At 38.2% G+C, this 22,110-nt stretch overlaps 1 protein-coding gene and 1 pseudogene across 3 annotated transcripts; both read left to right on the forward strand.

Annotated features, from left to right (window-relative positions):
* The first annotated feature begins 1,055 nt into the window (after positions 1-1,055).
* Positions 1,056-6,413, forward strand: LOC127142506 (nectin-1-like; annotated as a pseudogene).
* On the forward strand, positions 2,228-21,153 carry si:ch211-214p13.3 (nectin-1). 3 transcript variants are annotated; one of them, XM_051070889.1, is made up of 9 exons: positions 7,765-8,081; positions 10,638-10,979; positions 11,084-11,386; positions 13,314-13,407; positions 17,076-17,230; positions 17,361-17,387; positions 19,211-19,310; positions 19,404-19,536; positions 19,806-21,153. In XM_051070889.1, the coding sequence occupies exons 1-9, from the start codon at positions 7,949-7,951 to the stop codon at positions 19,815-19,817; spliced, it is 1,299 nt and encodes a 432-aa protein (XP_050926846.1). In that variant the 5' UTR covers positions 7,765-7,948; the 3' UTR covers positions 19,818-21,153. The 3 variants fall into 3 exon arrangements, with proteins under 3 accessions (XP_050926849.1, XP_050926846.1, XP_018533805.1); XM_051070892.1 differs by lacking the exons at positions 7,765-8,081; positions 10,638-10,979 and adding an exon at positions 2,228-2,374 and having other exon boundaries at positions 11,137-11,386; XM_018678289.2 differs by lacking the exon at positions 17,361-17,387 and having other exon boundaries at positions 7,766-8,081.
* The last annotated feature ends 957 nt before the right edge of the window (positions 21,154-22,110 follow it).

Below are 22,110 nucleotides of genomic sequence, written 5' to 3' on the forward strand. Positions count from 1 at the left end.
AATCCATAATGTCACAAAAGGATGATGTAAAATCTAAATTGCTTGAGAGTTCGTTTTCAAAGAGAGACCTGTTTTAGACTTAACATCTTAAAGGTGAATATGTTGTGTATGATTTGTCATATTACAAGTGTGTTAGTGGTCATAAAAATGAGAAAATTACTGCAATGGTTAAAATCAAGATTAAAGAAACTGGTAACAAAATTCAGACAAACTGACTTAAAAGGATGCAAACATTTTTTCCATTGAGAAGTGATTGAAACTGACAAAGTTTTAGAAATACAGAGGTGATAAGTCGTCAAAGTTCCCTGAGAAATGCTTCACCAACAAAAGGCTATATCTGAGGCCGAATTGTCAGTCAGTTTTCCTTTGTGTTCTCTTTGTTTAGATATAAAACCAGTAAACTAATATTAACAAACAATCACCATCGGTGTTCAAATTTGGTAATAAAATGCACTTATCAGCCACAATAGTAAACTAGTTACTGGTTTTAATATTAATGGATTGTTGTATCACTTATGTTGTTTTAGATGAAGCATATCTGTAATAATGTAAAAAATATGACAACAATAAACAACTTTTGGTAACAGCACTGCAGCAATAATTGCTGTTGTTTTTGGTCATTATTGTTCCTTCTGTGACCTTCATATGGAAGATATTTTTCATTTGTTTGGTGCTGTACTTTATTATCTTGACATCAGGAAAAAGGGTAAATGATTAACCCTTTTTTCCTTCTGGTCAGTCCATTAAATTTTACCAGGGAGAAAAAAACTAAATTCTGTTTATGAATAATGTTAAAACCTATTAATCTTTTTTCTCACCTAAAAACCTTAATACTTTAGTTCAGTCAAAGGTTTTTATTACAAATATGGAACTAATTGCTTAAATAATAAATAATTGAATAATAAGATTATTCACTCACTTCATAATAGATCGTGTTGTTTTTACACTTTCAAACTTATCCAACTGTGCATACAGTGCATTAAAATACCTTATTAATTTCTCCAATGAGACCGTTAAAATGCATCACTCTCCAAATTTCATCACTCTCCACGATCACTGTACCGTGAAAACGTAGAGAGGTAGGGAAGGAGTAGCAGCAAAGATGGCGTGTCACTCCGAGCACCAAAATTATCGGGTCCGGACAACATTGTGCTGGAGTTGATGATTACGCTGTTTTTACAGCATCGAGCTCCCCCTGAAGTGCGGCCCACTCGAGAGGAAAATAAACGAATGGATGAATGGAGGCTCTCCCTGTATTTGTGTCTCTTAGGAGCAACTTTTACGAGCGACCATCATCGCGTCAAGTCTCCGGCTGCACCAGACTAACGCTGCTGTTCGTGCTCATCCTCAGCCTGAGCAGATGTTCGAGCGGTAAGGTGGTTTCATGTTCCTGTTTTTCTTACAAAGACATGGTGTTATGACGCATTTAGTGTCCTGTGGGTTCATTTTAACAGCAACCACAGACCCTTATTAAGAATTTGTACTGGAAAACGTTGTATTGGCACTGAATTGTGTATTGTATTGTATATTTACGATTTTTACGGTGTCAGCATTTTTTCGATGTCACTGATTTTCGGTTTCAACTTTGTCCCTATCGTGGAGAGGATGGGCTTGAGGGAAGTTGGAGGGACGTGGAACACCTGTTAGTTTTATGCGACGTTACTGGTGTGATATCAACATGACTATCAACATATCTTTTCCCGGTCTATTTTTGCTGGGAACCGCACGCGTTACGAGTGAAAAATGGTTTGAGACCCAGAACTGTAGCCAGGCTGGACCGGTCGCTCAGCCGAGGCTCTAATCCGTTTACATTGGCGCCGAAATGAAAACCAAGTCGTTCCCATGGACTGTATAAAAATATAAAGTTCATGGCGTGGCACCAGATACTCTGTCTGCTCAGACCTGGTGTCAGTTCTTCCGTATCTGTTCTTACTTATGTTTGTGCTTTGTTATACCCTCATGAGATTTCCTGCATCTTACAGCTCTCCGGGTGATCGGAGGAAACATCACCGCGGTGCAAGGAGGGACTGTTGTCTTACCCTGCAAACTTACTGACACCACGGAAACCCTTACTCAGATTTCATGGCAGATGAGGCCCAGAGGAAAAACCCAGAATGACAGTTTCGTTATGATCTTGTTCAAAATGGACCACCGTTTGTCAATGGACGCGATGATCGATTTCAATTCATTGGAAACTTTAGTGATAAAAATGGATCTATCCAGTTATCGAATGTCACATTACTGGATGAGGGTGTCTACACGTGTATCTTCATTTTGTTCCCCAGTGGAAATCATGAAACCAAGGTACCTTTAAACCTGCTTGGTACAGTATATATGATATATTTGGATTGAGTGTGTGTGTGCGAGAGAAGAGGTTTCCCTTGCTACCTGCACGGCTGCTGGTTCCAGGCCTCCTGCAGAGGTGAGGTGGCTCACTGGTACTCTGGCAGAAAAAGTGAGAGCAACGGACAGCTCCACCCAACATTCCAACGGTACAACCACCACAGTCAGCTCACTGTTTGGAGTTCCTACAAAAGAAATCAACCAACATGTGGTCCAGTGTGTCGTCACCAATCCAGCCCTGTCGAAAGAGGAAACAATGTCCTTCACCATACAGGTCTACTGTGGGTACACAAATACTTTTCTACATCAGTTATTAATAGAATAGAATAGATCTTTATGGTCACTTTCTAAAACACTGAAACACCATTTAGCAACTCTCATGACAGCACAGATAAATATAAAATGTCAAAACAAATAAAAATTAAATAAGAATAATGAATATAAAAATAGAGCTGAGATAAAAGTAAAATACAATAGACATTAACACAACACAATGAGGTAATGTATATACAGTGGTCTAGTGCAAAATGATAGGATGTAAAGTGCGGAGTCAACATTGAAAAGTGGAGTCTGAGAGTATTGGCGGGTTGCTCTAATGACATTAACACTATCCCTAACCAAACCCTCTATTTTCACAGGACTCCATGAGTCTATTTTAAAAAGCCAGACTGCACAAGCATAGAATAACAAGACTTTGAATTGGGAGTCGCTTTACTCCTGTTTGCTCATGTTATGTGTAAAGTGTTTTGCTGAATAATTCGTTATTGTGCAGTGGGGTTGCTGCAGTAGTTGGTGTTACCAGTGTCACATGGTGTTCACACACTGGTAACATGACTACACACTTTTTTCATTTTTTTATATCTCATTGTCACATGATGAGAGGAGAGTTGACTGAGAAGACAGTGGCAGAGGATTTGATGTCAAAGCAAAAAGTAAAACGGCCTATTTGGATGGAAGAATTCCATCCATCCATTATCTATACTGTTTATCCTTAAAGTCCATGTAAAGCAAGTTCAGAGATTTGTCTTTAAATTTGAAAATAGGGTTAGAGAAAGGCAGTAACACACTTGTTGCCATAAGTAACACACTAGTGCAAAGTTTTTTCCTAGTGCAAAGTTAGATTGTTATTAGTGTGATTATACGTCATTCATTCATTATCTATACCACTTATCCGTTAAGGATCGTGGGGGCTAACATATATAGAAACAACCATTCACACTTACATTAAAACCTACGTGCAATTTAGAGTCACCAATTAACCTGCATGTCTTTGGGCTGCAGGAGGAAGCCAGAGTACCTGCAGAAAACCCATGTCGGCACATGGAGAACATGCAAACTCCACACAGAGAGGCCCATAGTAGGCTATATAACCCTGTCCAAAATCATGTTTATTATTGTTATTGTGATATAATTGGTACTTTCTTGTCTACAGCATCAACACAGCAGATTCTTTCTGTCTGTTTCTTGCAGTTTCGCCCATGGGAGTGAACATTGTTGAAAGAGCCAGAGACTCATTTCAGTGTGTGACTGAAGCTACCCCAAGTGCAAATGTTACCTGGAGAAGGTATAGTAGTAAGAATGAACCTTCTTTATCAAACAAGATTATTTTGTTATTCGCCTTAAAGCCACATTAATTTAAATAAGTTTCAATTGTATATTCTGAAACAACATTTTTATTATTATAGTTATAATTATAATTACACAATTCTGACTGCTTTTTCTTCACCCTGATGCTAGCCTAAACCATAAATACATAAATAAATGGTGGGTTTTAAAGGTGCTGGTAGACAAACTGTTCCCTTCAAAGAAAGCAACGAGTTGATGAGTCGGAAAAACACAAAATTCTAATTTTAAAAGCACAAACTAAGAACTAATCTTTTACATTCACTGGGTTTCTCACAGTTTACAATGTTCCTCTTTCTCCTGTTGCTTCATGTCTTTAATTGGCTGCTTATGTCATGCTCAGTCTTGCTTGTCTGCTTCAGACCTGGCCATTCGTTTCCTCAGCCTGGTGTCAGAGTAGAAGGTGCAACGCTACAGTTTCTAAGCATGAGCTCTGACCTGAATGGCCTCTACCAGTGTGAAGCATCTAACCTGTATGGAAAGGACAGTGGTTACCTCTATGTACATGTGACTTCAGGTGAGGTCAGGTTTGATCTGGTTTTGGGTTTTTGTCAAAAAGTTGAGTTGATGTTGTTTTGCATTTATTGTTTTCCTATTCTGTGTTTTGTGTCTGGCATGAATGTTGCTGTTGTTTTATTTTTTGTTTTTTGTGCATGTCTCTTAATTTAAAAAAAAATATTGGACCTTTCAAAACAACTGCATTAGGGTGGCAAGGTGGTACAGTGGTTAGCACTGTCACCTCACAGCAAGACACAGCAAGTTCTGTCCAGGACTTTTCTGTGTGGAGTTTGCATGTTCTTCCTGTGCCTGTGTGGGTTCTCTCCTGGTACTCTGGCTTCTTCCCATAGTCCAAAGACATGCAGGTTAATTGGTGACACTAAATTGCCCAATGGTGTGAATGTGATGTGTGAATTTAAATGGGCAGTAACAGATTTTTTGGTCATTTGGGGGCAGCAATTAATCATTTATTCACACATTCAGCATATGATCATTCCATGTTTCTGGCAACTTGGCAAAAACTGAATTCACCAGCTCGTCAGTAGTCTGTCACATGGTACTGAGCAGGTAGTGTACAGCACATTTTTAGAGCTTTTCTGAGAGTGACCCAAAACAGGAAAGTTCCACACTGTGCCACTAAACGAATAAGTTTGATATTTAGCATTGTAAAGCTGAAGGGAGCTGCTGATTCAGATGATAATTCTCTTTCCCACCGTCACATTAGTTATTATTATTGATTGTAGTTGCTTTAATCTTACATTAGAAGGTCTGATTGGCTGCAGTCACCAGGTTGCACACTGAAACTCTACACAAGTTGGCGTGAAACCATTGATGAGTAAATCACTGATCACAGAGCCTGACAAACTGTTGCTTTGCTAATTAAATCAGCCAAAAACACAAACAAACAATAAAGGGAGCAGGTGTAACATAAACTAGGTGTCCTCCACTTTTTTCAAACCAGTGACCCTAGTCTGACCTGATCTAACTCCGTTAAACAAAGGGCTGAGACTTCACTCGGTCAAAAACTGAACAGGATTAGCTTTAAGGTAGGATTCATTGCAACGCTGTTGCAGTGAACTGCATTAGATTTAGCTAGATAAACTATTTGTGTATATCAGTATTTCATGTACTCTTCTGTCTTGTGTTCTGTCTCCCTACAGAAGCCTGCAGTGCTTGTTGGGCCTTATTTAGCCTTTTGCTGATTGCCATTGTTGCTGCTGCTGCTGCTGTATGGTACCTTTACAAATCAGGGAAACCTGAGGTCATCAACAAGTGGACTGCAGGATGTTTACAGGCTCCACCACTAACATGTGTCATTCCTGACAGCTAGTTAGTGATCAGATGCAACAGTCCAGGTGCTACATATCACTTTATATCCTTGCATTTATAATGCACATTTATTACTAGAGTTTATTTTGGAACTTCTGTCTTGGTCATAGGTCTATACTTAAGTCTACTGATGTCTACTTGTGCTGGTGCTGGTATAGAGTAATTGGAATACATCATCTAGGGACCAGGAATGTCTGCACCGAAATTGGTGGTGGAGGTGACATTTCACTTAACTAAACTTTGATCTACTGGTTTCCCTGGACGAAAAGTAATTACAATTCGTCCTCTGGCAACCTCAAATGACACCAACATTAAGTTTCATTCTGCATCTCATGAACATTATCTATGAGCTTAATAAATGAGACAGCACTGCCATTACAACATAGTTAAACTCTAGTGAAATTTTCATAACCTGTTCAACAGACACTGGCACCAGAGGTCAGCTCCATGTTTTTGTTTCTGATGGTCATGTTCAGCCAAGACACATGTTAATTAAACTTGACTGGCTGAACTTTTTGTGCTATTATATAATACATGTAAACAGCCAGCAGATGGTAGCAAAAGTCTGTCATAAATGTTGAATTAAAATCCACAATGTTACTAAAGGATGATGACTAAAATCTAAATTGGTTGAGAGTGTGTTTTCAAAGAGAGACCTTTTTTAGACTTTACATGTTAAAGATGGATATGTTGTTCATGATTTGTCATACTACATGTATGTTAGTGGTCAGAAGAAAAATGGGAAATTTCTACAGTGGTTAAAATCAAGATTACAGAAACTAGTAACAAAGTTACCTTTGTTACTAGTTTCCTTTTAAATCAGAGAAACTGATTTAAAAGGATGCAATTGAGAAGTGAAAGGTAAAGTAGTTAAAATTGATGACATTTTAGAAATACAGAGGTAATAAGTCCCCAGAGAAATGCTTCACCAACCGGATCACATGATGTTTAATGTTTAACCATGCGGATTGACTAACTAAGTGCAATGGCTGATTTAATAGCAAATATTTATACAACAAAGAAAAAAAAAAGAAAAAAGACTATATCTGAGACTATCCTTCCTGCAAGAACACAGCTGTCTTTGATTTCCCCTCACACAATCTAAAGTTTTTCTTATCAATGAGGAGCTGTTCTCAGATGGGTCTAAACTTGATGCACTGTGTTAGGGAGTGCTGCACCATTGCTTTACAGTACTAGTACAGTCTCCCTTTGTAAGAAAGCTTTGCACAGGCCTGGACCTGAGGTCAGGCTATGTACAGAGACTCTTAATACAACATCAGTCACTCTGGTCAGGCAGGTTGCCACAGTGTACTTGTTTGTGTTAATATAATAAAAATAATTACATTTGTATTTAAACAGCTTTGTTTTTGCTGTGTTACACTTAGAGCCTGTGTGTGAAAGAAGAAGACCCTAAAATTGGTTATGACAGCATAATATATGATGACACTTCAGTGTGACTACCTCTCTCCTTCAGAGCATTAATCTCCTTTATGTGACACTAGTTTGACTGCATTGATTATATAAGTTGCCTTTTTACCTTTTATTTGTTTAAAGTAACTCATAATGTGAAATATTTCAATTTTAACTATCAGATGAATATTTAGGTAATCACACATACTCAGTTATTTCTATTATACAGTGGTAATTCATGGTGAAAATGTGTTCTCTTTGTTATAAAACCAATAAACAATTAATCAATCAAAAAACCTCATTTCTGTTTATGAATAATGTTAAAACCTATTAATCTTTTGCCTTTTCTCACCTAAAAACCTTAATACTTTAGTTCAGTCAAAGGTTTCACAAATATGGAAATAATTGATTAAATAATAAATAATTTAATAATAAGATTATTCACTCACTTCATAATAAATCGTGTTGTTTTAACCTTCGAAACTTATTCAACTGTGCATAAATGCATTAAAATAGCTCTTTAAAATGCCGCCCAGAGGCTTTTCCATCACTCTCCACGATCACTGTACCGTGATAACGTAGAGAGGTAGGGAAGGAGTAGCAGCAAAGATGGCGTGTCACTCCGAGCACCAAAATTATCGGGTCCGGACAACATTGTGCTGGAGTTGATGATTACGCTGTTTTTACAGAATCGAGCTCCCCCTGAAGTGTGGCCCACTCGAGAGGAAAATAAACGAATGGATGAATGGAGGCTCTCCCTGTATTTGTGTCTCTTAGGAGCAACTTTTACGAGCGATCATCATCGCGTCAAGTCTCCGGCTGCACCAGACTAACGCTGCTGTTCGTGCTCATCTTCAACCTGAGCAGATGTTCGAGCGGTAAGGTGGTTTCATGCTCCTGTTTTTCTAACAAAGACATGGTGTTATGACGCATTTAGTATCTTGAGGGCTTTAATGACGTGCCTCGTAGCGGAAAAAAACTGTATTTTAACAGCAGACGCAGACCTTCAGTTAGAAATACATCAATGTTTTGGCCGCAGTTGGTGAAAAATAAAAATAAACACAAAAGCATGTGTCGCCTGTAAGACGGAAACACGAACGATTGCTCTCTGCTGATGATTCAGACATTACTACTACGATCTAATGTGATGATCAGGAACAGTTATGACTTGTTCTACACGAAACCCCCTCTGTAGTAGAAGTAACAGTAAACACTGTGTTAAAGGTAAAATCCATGTTGAGATGAATATTTCTGTTGGAATAAAGGAGGAGAATTAAACCAATAGTTTCTGAATCTGCTGGTTGGCTGAAATACAACCACCAGGTTTGTTGAAAAACAGTAGTGTTAACATCATTCACATTCTAAACTCTGAAGGTAGCACACACAATCATCAGTGTAATCTCCCTGCAGGCTCTGCTGTCTGGACAGGAAATGCACACAAAAAATACAAATAAAAATCATGCTGGGGCTGCGAGTGGAAAGGAATTCTATGTAATTACATTGTACAATGGTGCGAAGCAATTGTAAAAAGAAACAGTTTTTTCTCTTCATTTTAGCTTCCCTTGTGTATTTTTGTTTTCTATTTTTATTCGTAACCATTTGGTTCTAAATGTCTGTGCTTCCTCTGTCTTTCAACTGCTGTGATATTTATGTAATATTTCTTCACAGAATGTCCATGCCTTTAATGTTGTAAATCACTGGCTTCTTTGAGAAATATATAATTATTAGGGTTTTCAGGATAAGCACAACAATTACACTTATAAAGGTCGACACACAAAAAAATGCAGCAATTCTTATTCTTGAATCTAGTGTTGATAGTCAGGTGTTGTGCGTCATGGCAAACTCTCCTCCAATCGTCTCCAGAGATTTTCACATAAGTGGCTAGATCAAGTCAGTTTGTTGCTTTTCAGGGTTCCTTCTTATTTATCTACAATCATTTTATACAAGAGCGAAACCTTCCTGCAACCTTTTCAAGGCCTCCTCAAGGTTTCCTCAACCCACAGCTTTCTGTACAGCTGTGCAGCCCCTGCCAGTTCCTTTCTCTGGTCTCTATGCTGGTTTGCTCTAACCCGCTCTGTACGGATCTGGTACAACTCTGGGCTGGTCGTAACTGCTGATCACATAAATTATAACATATTGCATTCCCTCTGTGGTCTCTATAAAAGACAGAAAAACCATCAAAGTCTTTGCATGCTGTTTTAATGACACAAATGAATAGCAGTAGCTGTTTTGTGCTAAGCATATGCAAGAACCATGCATTCAGACTTTCTTCGCTGTATGGATAATGCAAAAAAGTCACCTACCATTGTCACAAGTAGTATCCTTGGTACAGTTGGTACACCTTATCAACCACATCAATGGCAAAATCAATTCCACTGGAAGTTACACAATTTTATTTTGTTTTTTTTGCGTGCATTTCCTGTCCTGACTGTGGAGCTGACCCCACAGAGGAGGCCTGCAGGCCGAGTCCCACATTATGTGATATGTGAATCTTTTAAAGTAAGGACAGAAAATCAGTGCTAGAGCAGAAGTCACAAGGTTAGGGAAGTGAATTTCTCAGGATAAATTTACTGAAGCTCTGAACATAAATGCATGTTCTCTTTCTTAGGTACAAACAGTTGCTATCTTCCAGAACAACACAGACAGAACTCCTTCAGATTGCATGCATAAGTCACACAAATTGCTATTTGCTAACAACAAAACCCCACAGACTCTCGCATTCTTTCTTACTGAGCTAAGCTACAGCCTTAATTGGTCAAAGTTAAGGGTAAATCCAAAAAATGTGATGAGGTTTTCAAAGCTGGCTTCTTTTTTTTTCTAAACCCATTAAGTGTTTCAAAGTCTCTGAATTTGTACAGGTTGAGATTTTTTATGATACGCTGGAACTAGTGATTATTTTACACATCAGTGATTCCACCAGTTGTGTTCTCAATTAATCGATTAATGAATCAACTGTTTCATTCACAAAATGTCAGAAAATTGCTTGTTGCAGTTTCCTAGAGCTCAATTTAACGTCTTCAGATACCACAAATCATATATTCGCCTTCCACCGTGACCACTTAAAACATTAAACAAGACGATACGGTAAACTTAATGGTACTATTAATGATAAGAAATCAATCACAAATCTTAAACATAATACAGGTGGTTAAGTTAAGTGCACATGTGCTCCTCTAAGCTGACCTCAGGTGGACTAGAAAGAAGTACAATAAGAGCAGCTATGTCAACAGCAATGTCCACTGCTGTACATGTGCAGGAAGTATGGCCTGGCACCAGATACTCTGTCTGCTCAGACCTGGTGTCAGTTCTTGCGTATCTGTTCTTACTTCTGTTTGTGCTTTCTTACACCCTGATGAGATTTCCTGCATCTTACTTAATTTCCCTGAGGGAGTCATCCCAAGGGATCAATAAAGTCTAGTCTCTCTATCTTACAGCTCTCCGGGTGATTGGAGGAAACATCACCGAGGTGCAAGGAGAGACTGTTGTCTTACCATGCAAACTTATTGACACCACGGAAACCCTTACTCAGATTTCATGGCAAAGGATGACCAGAGGAAAACCCCAGAATGACAATTTCTATACTATCACATCCCAAAATGGACCACAGTTTGTCAATGGACGCGATGATCGATTTCAAATTATTGGAAACTTTAGTGATAAAAATGGATCTATCCAGTTATCGAATGTCACATTGCTGGATGAGGGTGTCTACACGTGCATCTTCACTTTGTTCCCCAGTGGAAATCATGAAACCAAGATACCTTTAAACCTGCTTGGTACAGTATTAAAAAAATATTTGGATTGAGTGTGTGTGTGCAAGAGAGAGTGAGTCTTGTTTATACCTTCATGTTGACTTTTTTCTGTTCACTAACTCTCCTAGTCCCTCCGGTCACATCTCTCAGCCATAATCATGCTGTTTTGGGTAATGAAGAGGTTTCCCTTGCTACCTGCACGGCTGCTGGTTCCAGGCCTCCTGCAGAGGTGAGGTGGCTCACTGGTACTCTGGCAGAAAAAGTGAGAGCAACGGACAGCTCCACCCAACACTCCAACGGTACAACCACCACAGTCAGCTCACTGTTTGGAGTTCCTACAAAAGAAATCAACCAACATGTGGTCCAGTGTGTCGTCACCAATCCAGCCCTGTCGAAAGAGGAAACAATGTCCTTCACCATACAGGTCTACTGTGGGTACACAAATACTTTTCTACATCAGTTATTAATTACAATAACCCTATCCCTAACCCACCTTACCCTTACCTTCTATTAAGGCCCTGCACAGTCATAGGTATTCTCAGCTGGCCGATTCAACCTCTGCTCTGCTCAGGTTGAAGGTGGTCAAAGGTGAGCTGAGGAGTTTAACAGGTCTCCCTGCACTCCACTTCAGTTCATATTCTTTATATTATTATATTTACAGAGAGAGACCCAAAAATTCTCACCATGAGCAAGCATTAAGCAAGAGGCAGAAACCTCGAGCAGAACCAGACTCAGGGTTGGCAGCCATCTGCCTCAAGAAAGAGAGAAAGAGAGGGGAAAGGGGAGAGAAAATAGGGACAGGACAACACAGCATAATACAGATTCCATGTAAAGACATAAAGTGATATCACTAACAGACTAGCACTAATAACTTTAAAGTATAACAGTGGGTGTTGAGCAGGGTCGTAGGAGCAGCAGGAGGCTTGTCATCACAGATAAGACTCTACAGCTCTGGAGGCAGAAATACCTGCAGAAAGTGACAGGAGAGGAGAGAAAGACCAAAGATATCAAGTTAGTAAAATGTATTTATGGGATATGAATCTGTACAGATAGTGAAAGAGAGAGAGAAGCTTAGTGTGTCATGGGAAGTCCCCTGGCAGTCTAGTCTACAGCAGTACAAATAAGGGATGGTTCAAGCAAGAGCTGAGCCAGCTTTAACTATAAGCTTTATCAAAAATCTTTTTAAGCCTATTAAAGGCGCAGAGTGTGTCTGCCTCCCAGACAAGGCAGAACAAGATGCACCATCAAAGTAAAATGCAGTGCAGTGCTTTGTGGGATTGCAAGCAGTAACTAGTGTACACGGCACTGTACCTAACAGGGATGTGTGTGTGGTGTGGTTTACTGACAGATCCTTCAGCACATACCCACATCACTTCACAGAGGTGCATCTGCTGCAGGTGAGCAAAAAATACGATCAGGGGGTGTTAAGTTACCCTTATCTCTTAAAATAATCTCTTTATAAACAGAGTCATTTCTGCACACTGACTTTAGCCTAAACCTCAGATACATTTAAAATTGGTCTTAAGGTTCTGTTTTCTCCATTACTGTTACTTTTACAATGCCAGGCTGTCACTGCAGTGGCAGAGCAGTGTTATTTCAGGTCAGCAAACAACAGGGCATTCAGCAAAGTAGTAGGCATTTCCCACAGGGCAGCAGTTGAGAAATGTTTGGCTTTTGAAAGGTTTCAGGCATTTCTTTTCTTTTTTTTGAGTCTAGACTAGAGCAAGGTAGTTGCCTTAAATCCACATGCCCTTTCTTCACTTATTTTTGAGGAAAGGTCAGCGGGGTGTGTGTTGTTCCTACAAGTGAGAAGGACAATGACAAGACATGGATAAAAACAGTGATTAAAAAAACAGCGGGCAAAGACAAAGTGTCTTGTTTACCACAAATGGAGCCTTAGTTATCATTTTATATTCCACACCCACAGGGACACCTGTGTTATTAGTGAACATTCCCACCAACTCACATTACACACTGATCACTGGATTGTTCCACTCAGATAGTTTAAAGGTGAGTCAGTGATAACTTTGTCTCCAGGCCCCACCTTGAAAGAATCACAGATATAGTTTCACATACCCATTGTTGGTTATTGAAACATGCACACTAAATGGCAGATATTTGTTCATATGAGGAAGACAAGCATGAAAAGGCTTTTATAAATATATGGATCTTGGATGTACATTTAGCGTTTTTTTTTTTTTTTTTTTTTTTTTTTTTTTAAGAAGCACCCATATGTGTTATTTCTAGTTTATTATAAACTAGATAACTCTACATCAGTTCACATGGGATGGAATCCAAACATGATGTTCATTATTAATATTTTGATATAATTTGATTCTTTCTCTCTGTTTCATGCAGTTTCACCCATGGGAGTGTACATTGGAGAAAAATCTAAAGATTCATTTCGGTGTGTGACTGAAGCCAACCCGAGTGCAAATTTTACCTGGAGAAGGTAAGAATGAACCTGTTTCAGTGGAAACTTTCTTAATCAAACAAGATTGTTTTTATTATTCACCATGAAGCCATATAAATTTGAATAAGTTTGAATACTGTTGATACTGAATTTTTATGATTACAACAGTCAGTGTTTGCACTGACTTTGTCTGTACCATAGAAACATAGCTTGGATGACCATGCTAACATTTTAAGGTTTTCTTGTAAATATCTGAGTCTATGGTGAGTCTATGGTGGTATCCCCAGCAGAAGGAAAATCTCCTTGTTTCCTGTTTTAGTCAGCAAACAACACAATGGTAAATGTTAAACACCATACAGGAATCTAATGGAATCAACTAATCTTTTGTCATTAACTTAAGGTAAGCTGATAGGTAAGTTTAAAGTAAGTATATACGTTTTAGTAATTTCAAGTCAATTCAACTTAAAATTTCTAGTAGCTTCTCTGATGAGAAGTCTTTTGACTTGATGAGTTGAATGGATAAACTACTGAGAGTTTACTCAACTCATTACATTTTTAAAGCTAAAAGTTTGTAAGGAACTTCCCAAAATGCACTGTTAAAGAGTTAAAGCCCTTCAGAGACCCCTCAGTTTTGTAGTTTAAAGAAACCAAACTGTTGTGAGTCTTGTTATATTAAGGTAGGTCATGTTTTTTTCTTTTCTCACAATGAAACAATACAATCCACAACGAATGTTACTGTTTTATTCAGATCCTCTGCACTTCTACTCAGTTTTGCAGAGTCATTTGCCTTTTTGCCAACTCACAGTCACACAGTACACAGTCACTTTGTGTCTGATTGTGACTGATTCTCACCTTCATCAGCATGTGAAATTGAGACAATTGATTATTAAACATTCTATAAAACCATTTTTACTGGTTTTAATACAGCTAAACTTGAGTTTACTGAATAATGATTTAGTTGTGGGTCATAGAAACTATTTATTGGGGTAAATTACCACTGTTTTATGACTGAAACAAATTGATGATGACAGATGTGCAGTGTGTTTGACCACCATAAATTTTAGTATAACCGGATCTGGCCAGCACGAACAAATAAAGGCCAGATGAAATCACTTAGGAGGGGGATGGCTTACCTGTAGCACACCTTACCTGTTTTAACTGCCTATTACTGATTCTAGTGTTTCAACATTTTCATTTCTCCCAGCTGATGTTGCATGACTGTCAATGAAACACTTTGAAACATACAGATTTTCATGAGTTTACTCCAAATTTAGTTCAGTTTGGACACAAGGCTGACCTGATTAGACTTTGGTTGTCAAGGGTCACTGTAACCTCATCAAACATGTTTTTGTCCTCTTGAATGTGACATCTCAAGAATGCCTTTAAGGAATTTCTTCAGATGGGGTATATTCACTCAGACTCAAGAATGAACTGTTCAGAATTTGGTGGTCAAAGATTAAGGTCACTGTGAGCGTACAAAAGGTGGACTGACAGAGGCAGTAGTTTAAAGCCTAACAATAAAGGGAAAGCTAGAATACATTTAACATGGAAAATTTGCTTTAGGTCTTGAATTGTATACACAGAAGCTTAACTTTGGTCAGGAAAAACTGACATGACTGAGTGGGCTGGAGTTAAAAGACCATGTCTGCTAAAGAGAAACTGGAAGCAGCAGAGTGGTGAGTTTGGTGCTGTGGAAAAGCATGTAATACTGAGTTCAGCAGATAAATATGGGGGAAGTTGTGAGTTTGCAGTGACCTTAGGAATAAAAGCCTGTCTCTAATATAAGCCTTTTCTAAATAAACACCTGGTTGAGAAGTTAACCCACACAGCTTTGTATATATCCAAGTTTGAAACTGTCATCACATAGAGCTTTAAAGAAAGGGTGGTCTCATTATCAGTTCAGATCAGTATCCTGCCTTTTATCGGGTTTTATTGACTTACACTGCAGCTGTTGCTATAATTAACAGTGTACATAAAACCAAAACAGGAAGCTTGCTGTGACCCTCTTTTACTGTTGAACATTTAGACACGTACGATAATCCTGTAAGCTTTCTTTTTTCAAAAAAGGGCTTTACTGCTGGATTTCAGAGGCACAGGCAGAAACAACTGCCCAGGACTGTGTTAAAGCCCAGTGAGAGTGATGTGTTTCTGAATATTGTAAGGGGAAAATTTTGCTAAATTGTACTATTTGTTGGGGAATATGGGAATTATTAGAAAATACCAATCAGTCTTTTATGTAATCATTCTAATGGGAGTTTGTGCTATATTTAAAGGAATGGCAGGCAATATTATGCACATAATAGAGATATATCAGAATAAATGAACATTGCTGTAAGTCTTAATGTAGAGTATCATGAAATAAAAGTAGTAAGTAAAGTAAAACAAAGTAAAACAAAATAAGCAGACGTGTAGCTTTAAACTTTTGACTCGGATGGGGAAATATCCGAGTGTGAATAAAAGGAAGATTCTGACCAAACTGATCAGATACTCTCATAGTATCTGATTGCACATATTGCACATGGTCCACATGGTGCAATACCCTAGTATTAGTTATCTAGGCAAATCAGACATATGTGCAACTTGTCTGAAAACACAAGGGTTTTGCACAACATCCATGGAGATAGACAGATTGCGTTGTCAGTTGGCACCAGGAGGGGAGCAACAGAAAAAAGTAATAAAAGAGGGTTTCTCCCAAACACACTCAAATCTTGAATCGAAGATCTGTTTCCAGATAGTCTTAAGCAAGTATGTGGATGACACCCTCAGAGAGCATCTGACCTCTGGGGTTGCTTGAAAATGAAAGGAGTGGCCACTCAATGAAGATCATCATCTGGTCAGGTGGTTCTGAGATTTATTAGCATTTGTCACTCTTTTTTTGAGAGTAGTTTATTTTCATAACATTTGTATAGTTAACAACTGAAGTACATGCCCCCCAGTATTAAACGAAATGATGCTTATTTTATTAAAATCGTATAATAATATTAATTAAAATAGTTCCGATAGAACTTTGGTATTAAACGTATTCGAAGCAGAAACCTGTCCTGTCAGTGTTACACTATTATAAATTACTGTACCTATGTATTGGTAGGTAGTTCAATCTTCTGTATTGTAAATAAAATCCCAATTTGTAAATTAACTTGTCACTCCAGCTGACAAATAAATGTAGTGCACTAAGAAATACAATATTTGCAGTTGAATTGCAGCAGAGTATTAGCATAAAGTTGCCTAAAATGAAAACTGGCCAAACATTTGGAAATGGGTGCCATATGTAGAATGTCCCAGAAGACATTCATAGCATTCACATGAACAGTGAAATAGTCGTGTCAAGAATAAATAACATAATTATAGACCATCTCTGCACAGCTCTTTGTTCAGGATGTGAGGTGAGTTTTTGGTTTTGGAAAATTATAAGACTGAACCTAGACACAGCCATCTGTAATTTACAGGCATAGGGTGTGTTCAGATCTATTCAACCATCCCATTACAATTACTGAATTGGTGCATGTCAGAGGTGCATGTAGGCAGACAGTTCCCTTTAAGGGAGGCAACAAGTTGATGAATCAGAAAAACACAAATCTACACAAACTGAGAAATAATCATGTAAATTCATTAGATTCATGGCACATATCTCCACAGTTTGAAATGTTCTTCTTTCTCCTAAAGTCTAGTCTGCTTATGTCATGCTCAGTCTTGTCTGTCTGCTTCAGACCTGGCCATTCATTTCCTCAGCCTGGTGTCAGAGTAGAGGGTGCAACACTGCAGTTTCTGAGCATGAGCTCTGACCTGAATGGCCTCTACCAGTGTGAAGCATCTAACCTGTATGGAAAGGACAGTGGTTACCTCTATGTGCATATGACTTCAGGTGAGGTCAGGTTTGATCTGGTTATGGGTTTTTGTCAAAAAGTTGAGTTGATGTTGTTTTGCATTTGTTTTCCTATTCTTTTGGTTTGTTTGTTTGTTTTAGTTTTTTTGCGCATGTCTCTTTTTGTCAGGATTCCTCCTGGACACTCCCTATGGAGGTATTCTAGCCATGTTCAACTGAAAGGACCAACCATGACACTCCCATAGCACACTATTATATATACCATTTGACCAGGGCCTGGCTTGGCAGCTGTCTAGGAGCTGAAAGCTGTGGCTCCTTCAACCTGTTAACATCACAGCTGAGACAAGTAGAAGAAAAGCTGTGAATGATTGATTTACACCCATGCAGTACTGCACCACTTGTACAGCAGGAACTGATTCAAGCGTATGGATACAGCTTCCTAAATCTTCAACGCCGCGTGTTCCATCTTGTGAATTATTCAGCGTTCCAGTCATGGTCAAGTCAGGTTTCTGCCAGGATCTGCCAGGACAAGAAAGTTTGTCAGAAAACATTTTCACCAAGGGTTGGGTTGCATGGTGTTTGAATGCAGCTAGTGAACAAAACATGAGGAATATTTATGTGCTATGAAACAGACAGAAAATACACAAAGCATTAAATACACTAAACACCTGTACATGTTCGCACATTTTACTACATAGGTTGAAGAAAGGAAACACTGACATGGGGAACTTGCTTTCATTAGCAAACAAGCTAAGAGACTTCTTCATAGCATGTCACAGTAGGGGAAGCTCAGGTGTAATGGATATGTGTAACAAATCAAAACAACTGCATTCCATTTAGGTGAGCTGTAGTTTGATGTTCCTGGTATTGTTCATGTGGGCTCATGGATTACTGGAGACATGAACTGAGCCATAGATAATAATCTGTCTGAGAAAATTAAAACATTTGTGGTACTGTGTTAAATGTATATACCACTGACATGCCATTAGAAGTTAGCTTAATTTGCATGATTGTGTACTATTTGTTCTATAGGCCAGAGGTGATTACAATGATGATTGCAACATTGATAATAATGAATGGATAGTAAAAAATTTGTAAGCACTTAAAACTGCCATAACAGATTTTTTTGGCCACTTGGGGCAGCAGAAACAACACAAGACTGACATGTCATCATCTTTACGTTAGTATGATATTTAGCAATACATTGTTTACTTACATATTCAGCCATTACTATCATTCATTTAAAGTCGTGTTTCTGGCAACTTGGGAAATAAAAGACCAATATTCATTCTCCTCTTTCTCTGTTTTGGTCTTTATCAACTCCTTTCTGGTAATCTTTTGCTGTCAAACGCTCCACTGTATTCACCAGCTCGTCACTAGTCTGTCATATGGTACTGAGCAGGTAGTGTACAGCACATTTTTAGAGCTTTTCTGAGGGTGACCCAAAACAGGAAAGTTCCACACTGTGCAGCTAAACGACTAAATTTGATATTTAGCATTGTAAAGCTGAAGGGAGCTGCTGATTCAGATGATAATTCTCTTTCCCACCGTCACATTAGTTTGTTATTATAAAATTATTGATTGTAGTTGCTTTAATCTTACATTAGAAGGTCTGATTGGCTGCAGTCACCAGGTTGCACACTGAAACTCTATACAGGTTGACGTGAAACCATTGATGAGTAAATCACTGATCACAGAGCCTGACAAACTGTTGCTTTGCTAATTAAATCAGCCAAAAACACAAACAAACAATAAAGGGAGCTGGTTTAACATAAACTAGGTGTCCTCCACTTTTTTCAAACCAGTGACCCTAGTCTGACCTGATCTGATTTAACTCCTTTAAACACATAGTTGAGACCTCACACAGTCAAAAACTGAACAGGATTAGCTTTAAGGTAGGATTCATTGTTGTTATAGTTGTTATAGTGGACATCATTAGATTTAGCTAGATAAAGTGGTTGTGTATATCAATATTTCCTGCTGCTGTATTCATCTGTCTTGTGTTCTGTCTCTCTACAGGAGCCTGCAGTGCTTGTTGGGCCTTATTTAGCCTTTTGCTGATTGCCATTGTTGCTGCTGCTGCTGTATGGTACCTTTATAAATCTGGGAAACTCACAAGGTACCAAGAACAGTAGAAGTATAGTAGCACTGCATGTTTCATATAGGTCTTTAGGTGTATATTGATATATTGATTGATGGCTCCTTTTTCTAGGATGCCAGGGGGCACACGTGAGGAGATGCAAAAGGTCCGAAAAACCTCCAGCGGATCTGAAGAACCTCAAAGAGTAGAAGAAGAAGTAGAAGAAGAAGCTGATGAAACAGCAGTTGCGGTACAAGAGACACAGGTAGAGGAAACACGTACAGTATTTCATTTGGTGAAATTTTATGTGTCTTCCTTTTTTTGCATTATTGCAGTTATTAGATGCATTTTACAGCAGTAGTTGTAATTATGTTGTAGTACAGCACATTAAATGATGAATTATCAGCATTTCTTTACATTATTACAGCACTGTTTATGAAAGACAATAACTGAAAAACAGTTCCCATAACTCTCTGCAAACGGATTTGATATTGAATGCTGTTTTAATCAATTGTTTTGAATTGTCTGTCTTAGAGATCTCGTTGACAACTGTGAAAGCAACAAGAATTTGACTGCAAGCAATTAACACACCTTATTCCTGGCTCAGCTGATTACTGAACAGATGAAACAGTCCAGGTGCTGCATATAACTGTATACTCTCATCTTTAAACTGGATGGCTGATTTTGAAAGGGGAAGTCTGGTGAACTTACTTTCACTGTTACTGCCTCTGCTCGCTTTATAAACGACACACACCAATGGCGCTAGACTCATGTCCATATTTACACCAACAGCATTAACTGCTGATAATAGCAGATGATCATGCAGCACGTTTACATTCACTGAAGAAACCAGGTTAATTGTAGAAAACAGGTGACAGCAAAACATTAAATTGTTTTCATACAATGTGGAAATTACTAAATCAGAATATACATGCAGCAGGTGGAACGAAACTAAGTGCATTTACCCAAATATTGAACTTAAGTTCTTTTTTTTTTTCTATTTTTTATATTATACTACTTTATACTTCTACTTCACTACATCCTATAGGGAAATATGGAACTTTTTACTCCACTACATTAATTTGAAACCTAGTTACTTGTCACTTTTCAGATTTTACATAAAGGTTATATGATAAGCTTATGGAATACAATGCATTGGTAAATAATAAAAACAAAAGGCAGTGTGGGTCCCTTGTCATGTTTCAACTCATGCTTGTGCATTAGTTGTTAGGAAAGAGATTTCTCAGATAGTTCCACTTAATTGAGAGTTTGAGGGGTAATTATCCAGAATTCATTCCCTTTTGTTCTACCCCACTGATGATCCCACAAATCCCCCTCCTCCCTTTTGGAGGAGTCTGACCCTTGATTACTACTGGACCAAACTAAAGTTGAAAATTAACCTTGATTAACCAAAGCAGTATTAACAATCTAATATTGTTAGATATTATAACACATCAGTCACAATGGTCATTTTTCTGTGAGATGGGTATTTTTACATTTGACATTACAAGTACAGGTAGCAGATAATACTTTTCTACTTCTACTACTAGTATTATTTCGCTGTTGTGTTAAGGTCAGAGCACCACTGGTTACTAAAATGTACATTTATGACTGTAAAAGAAATCAGATTACAGAAAACTGACTATAACCTGGTTCTTTCAATGCATGTAAACATACTGATGGCCAAGACATTGTTCATGAGAAATTTAAACAGAAAACTTAGAAAATAGAATGAAAGCCTGGTAATATTGTGGTTGTGAAGGCTCAACACTCAGAGAAGCAGTTTAAGAAGTGTATTTGCCAATTCAGCAACACGCACCCACAGAAAATGCACTGTAAATAAAGAAAACACAAGCAAAAGCAGAAATTTCATACAAATATATCACCTGCATCACTTTTCTTTTTTTTGTAATTGCAGTGATTCCAGTTTTTCCAGTTTTGTAGTGTAATAATACTAATAATACAACAACAACAACAACAACAATAATAATAATAATAATAATAATAATAATAATAATAATAATAGTACCAGAAAAAATAAAAATGGTACACTTGTCTACACCATTACATCTGAAGACATTTGGGGTGGTGTGGTGATATGGGTTAGTGTAGCGTTGTGTTAGTGCTGCCTAAGCACACATTCATCTGTATAAATATTTTAGTCATTGATGTCACTCCAAAGGTGGGATTACACTGGCCATAAACAATCAGTGCTATGCGCTGCTAAATTTCTGAACCTGTGAAGCATGACTTTAAATATTCTGCTGCTACTAGGTTACCATGTAAAGGCTGAAATGGCAAAAATGCCATAAGACAGTATGTCTTCTTTGGAATTTCTTCAACTGTTTTAACAAGGTCGGGGGAAAAAACATGTTATCTTTATCAGTGTATTACCTGTTGTATTTTTAGTTCCTAAGTTGTGACTGGCAGCACGGTGGTGCAGTGGTTAGCACTGTTGCCTCACAGCAAGAAGGTTATGGGTTCGCCCGGGCCTTTTCTGTGTGGATTTTGCATGTTCTCCCTGTGCCTGCGTAGGTTCTTTCTGGGTAGTCGGGCTTCCCCCCCACAGTCCAAAGACATGCAGCTTAGGTTAACTAAATCTAAATTGTCCATAAGTGTGAATGTGAGTGTGACTGGTTGTTTGTCTATATGTGTTGGCCCTGCGATGGACTGGCGATCCATACAGGGTGTGTACATGCGTACATGTTGTGACTGAAGTTCTGTGTCCCTGCAGAAAATTAGTGTTCTGTTGTTTAAACAGTACTGCATGTTCTTGTAAATCTGTCCTGACAACCTGTTCCTACAATTTTGCTGATCAGTCTGACAAAGAAACACATCT

This window comes from Lates calcarifer, linkage group LG1 (assembly GCF_001640805.2).
Source record: "Lates calcarifer isolate ASB-BC8 linkage group LG1, TLL_Latcal_v3, whole genome shotgun sequence".
NCBI classification, from domain to species: Eukaryota; Metazoa; Chordata; class Actinopteri; family Centropomidae; genus Lates; species Lates calcarifer.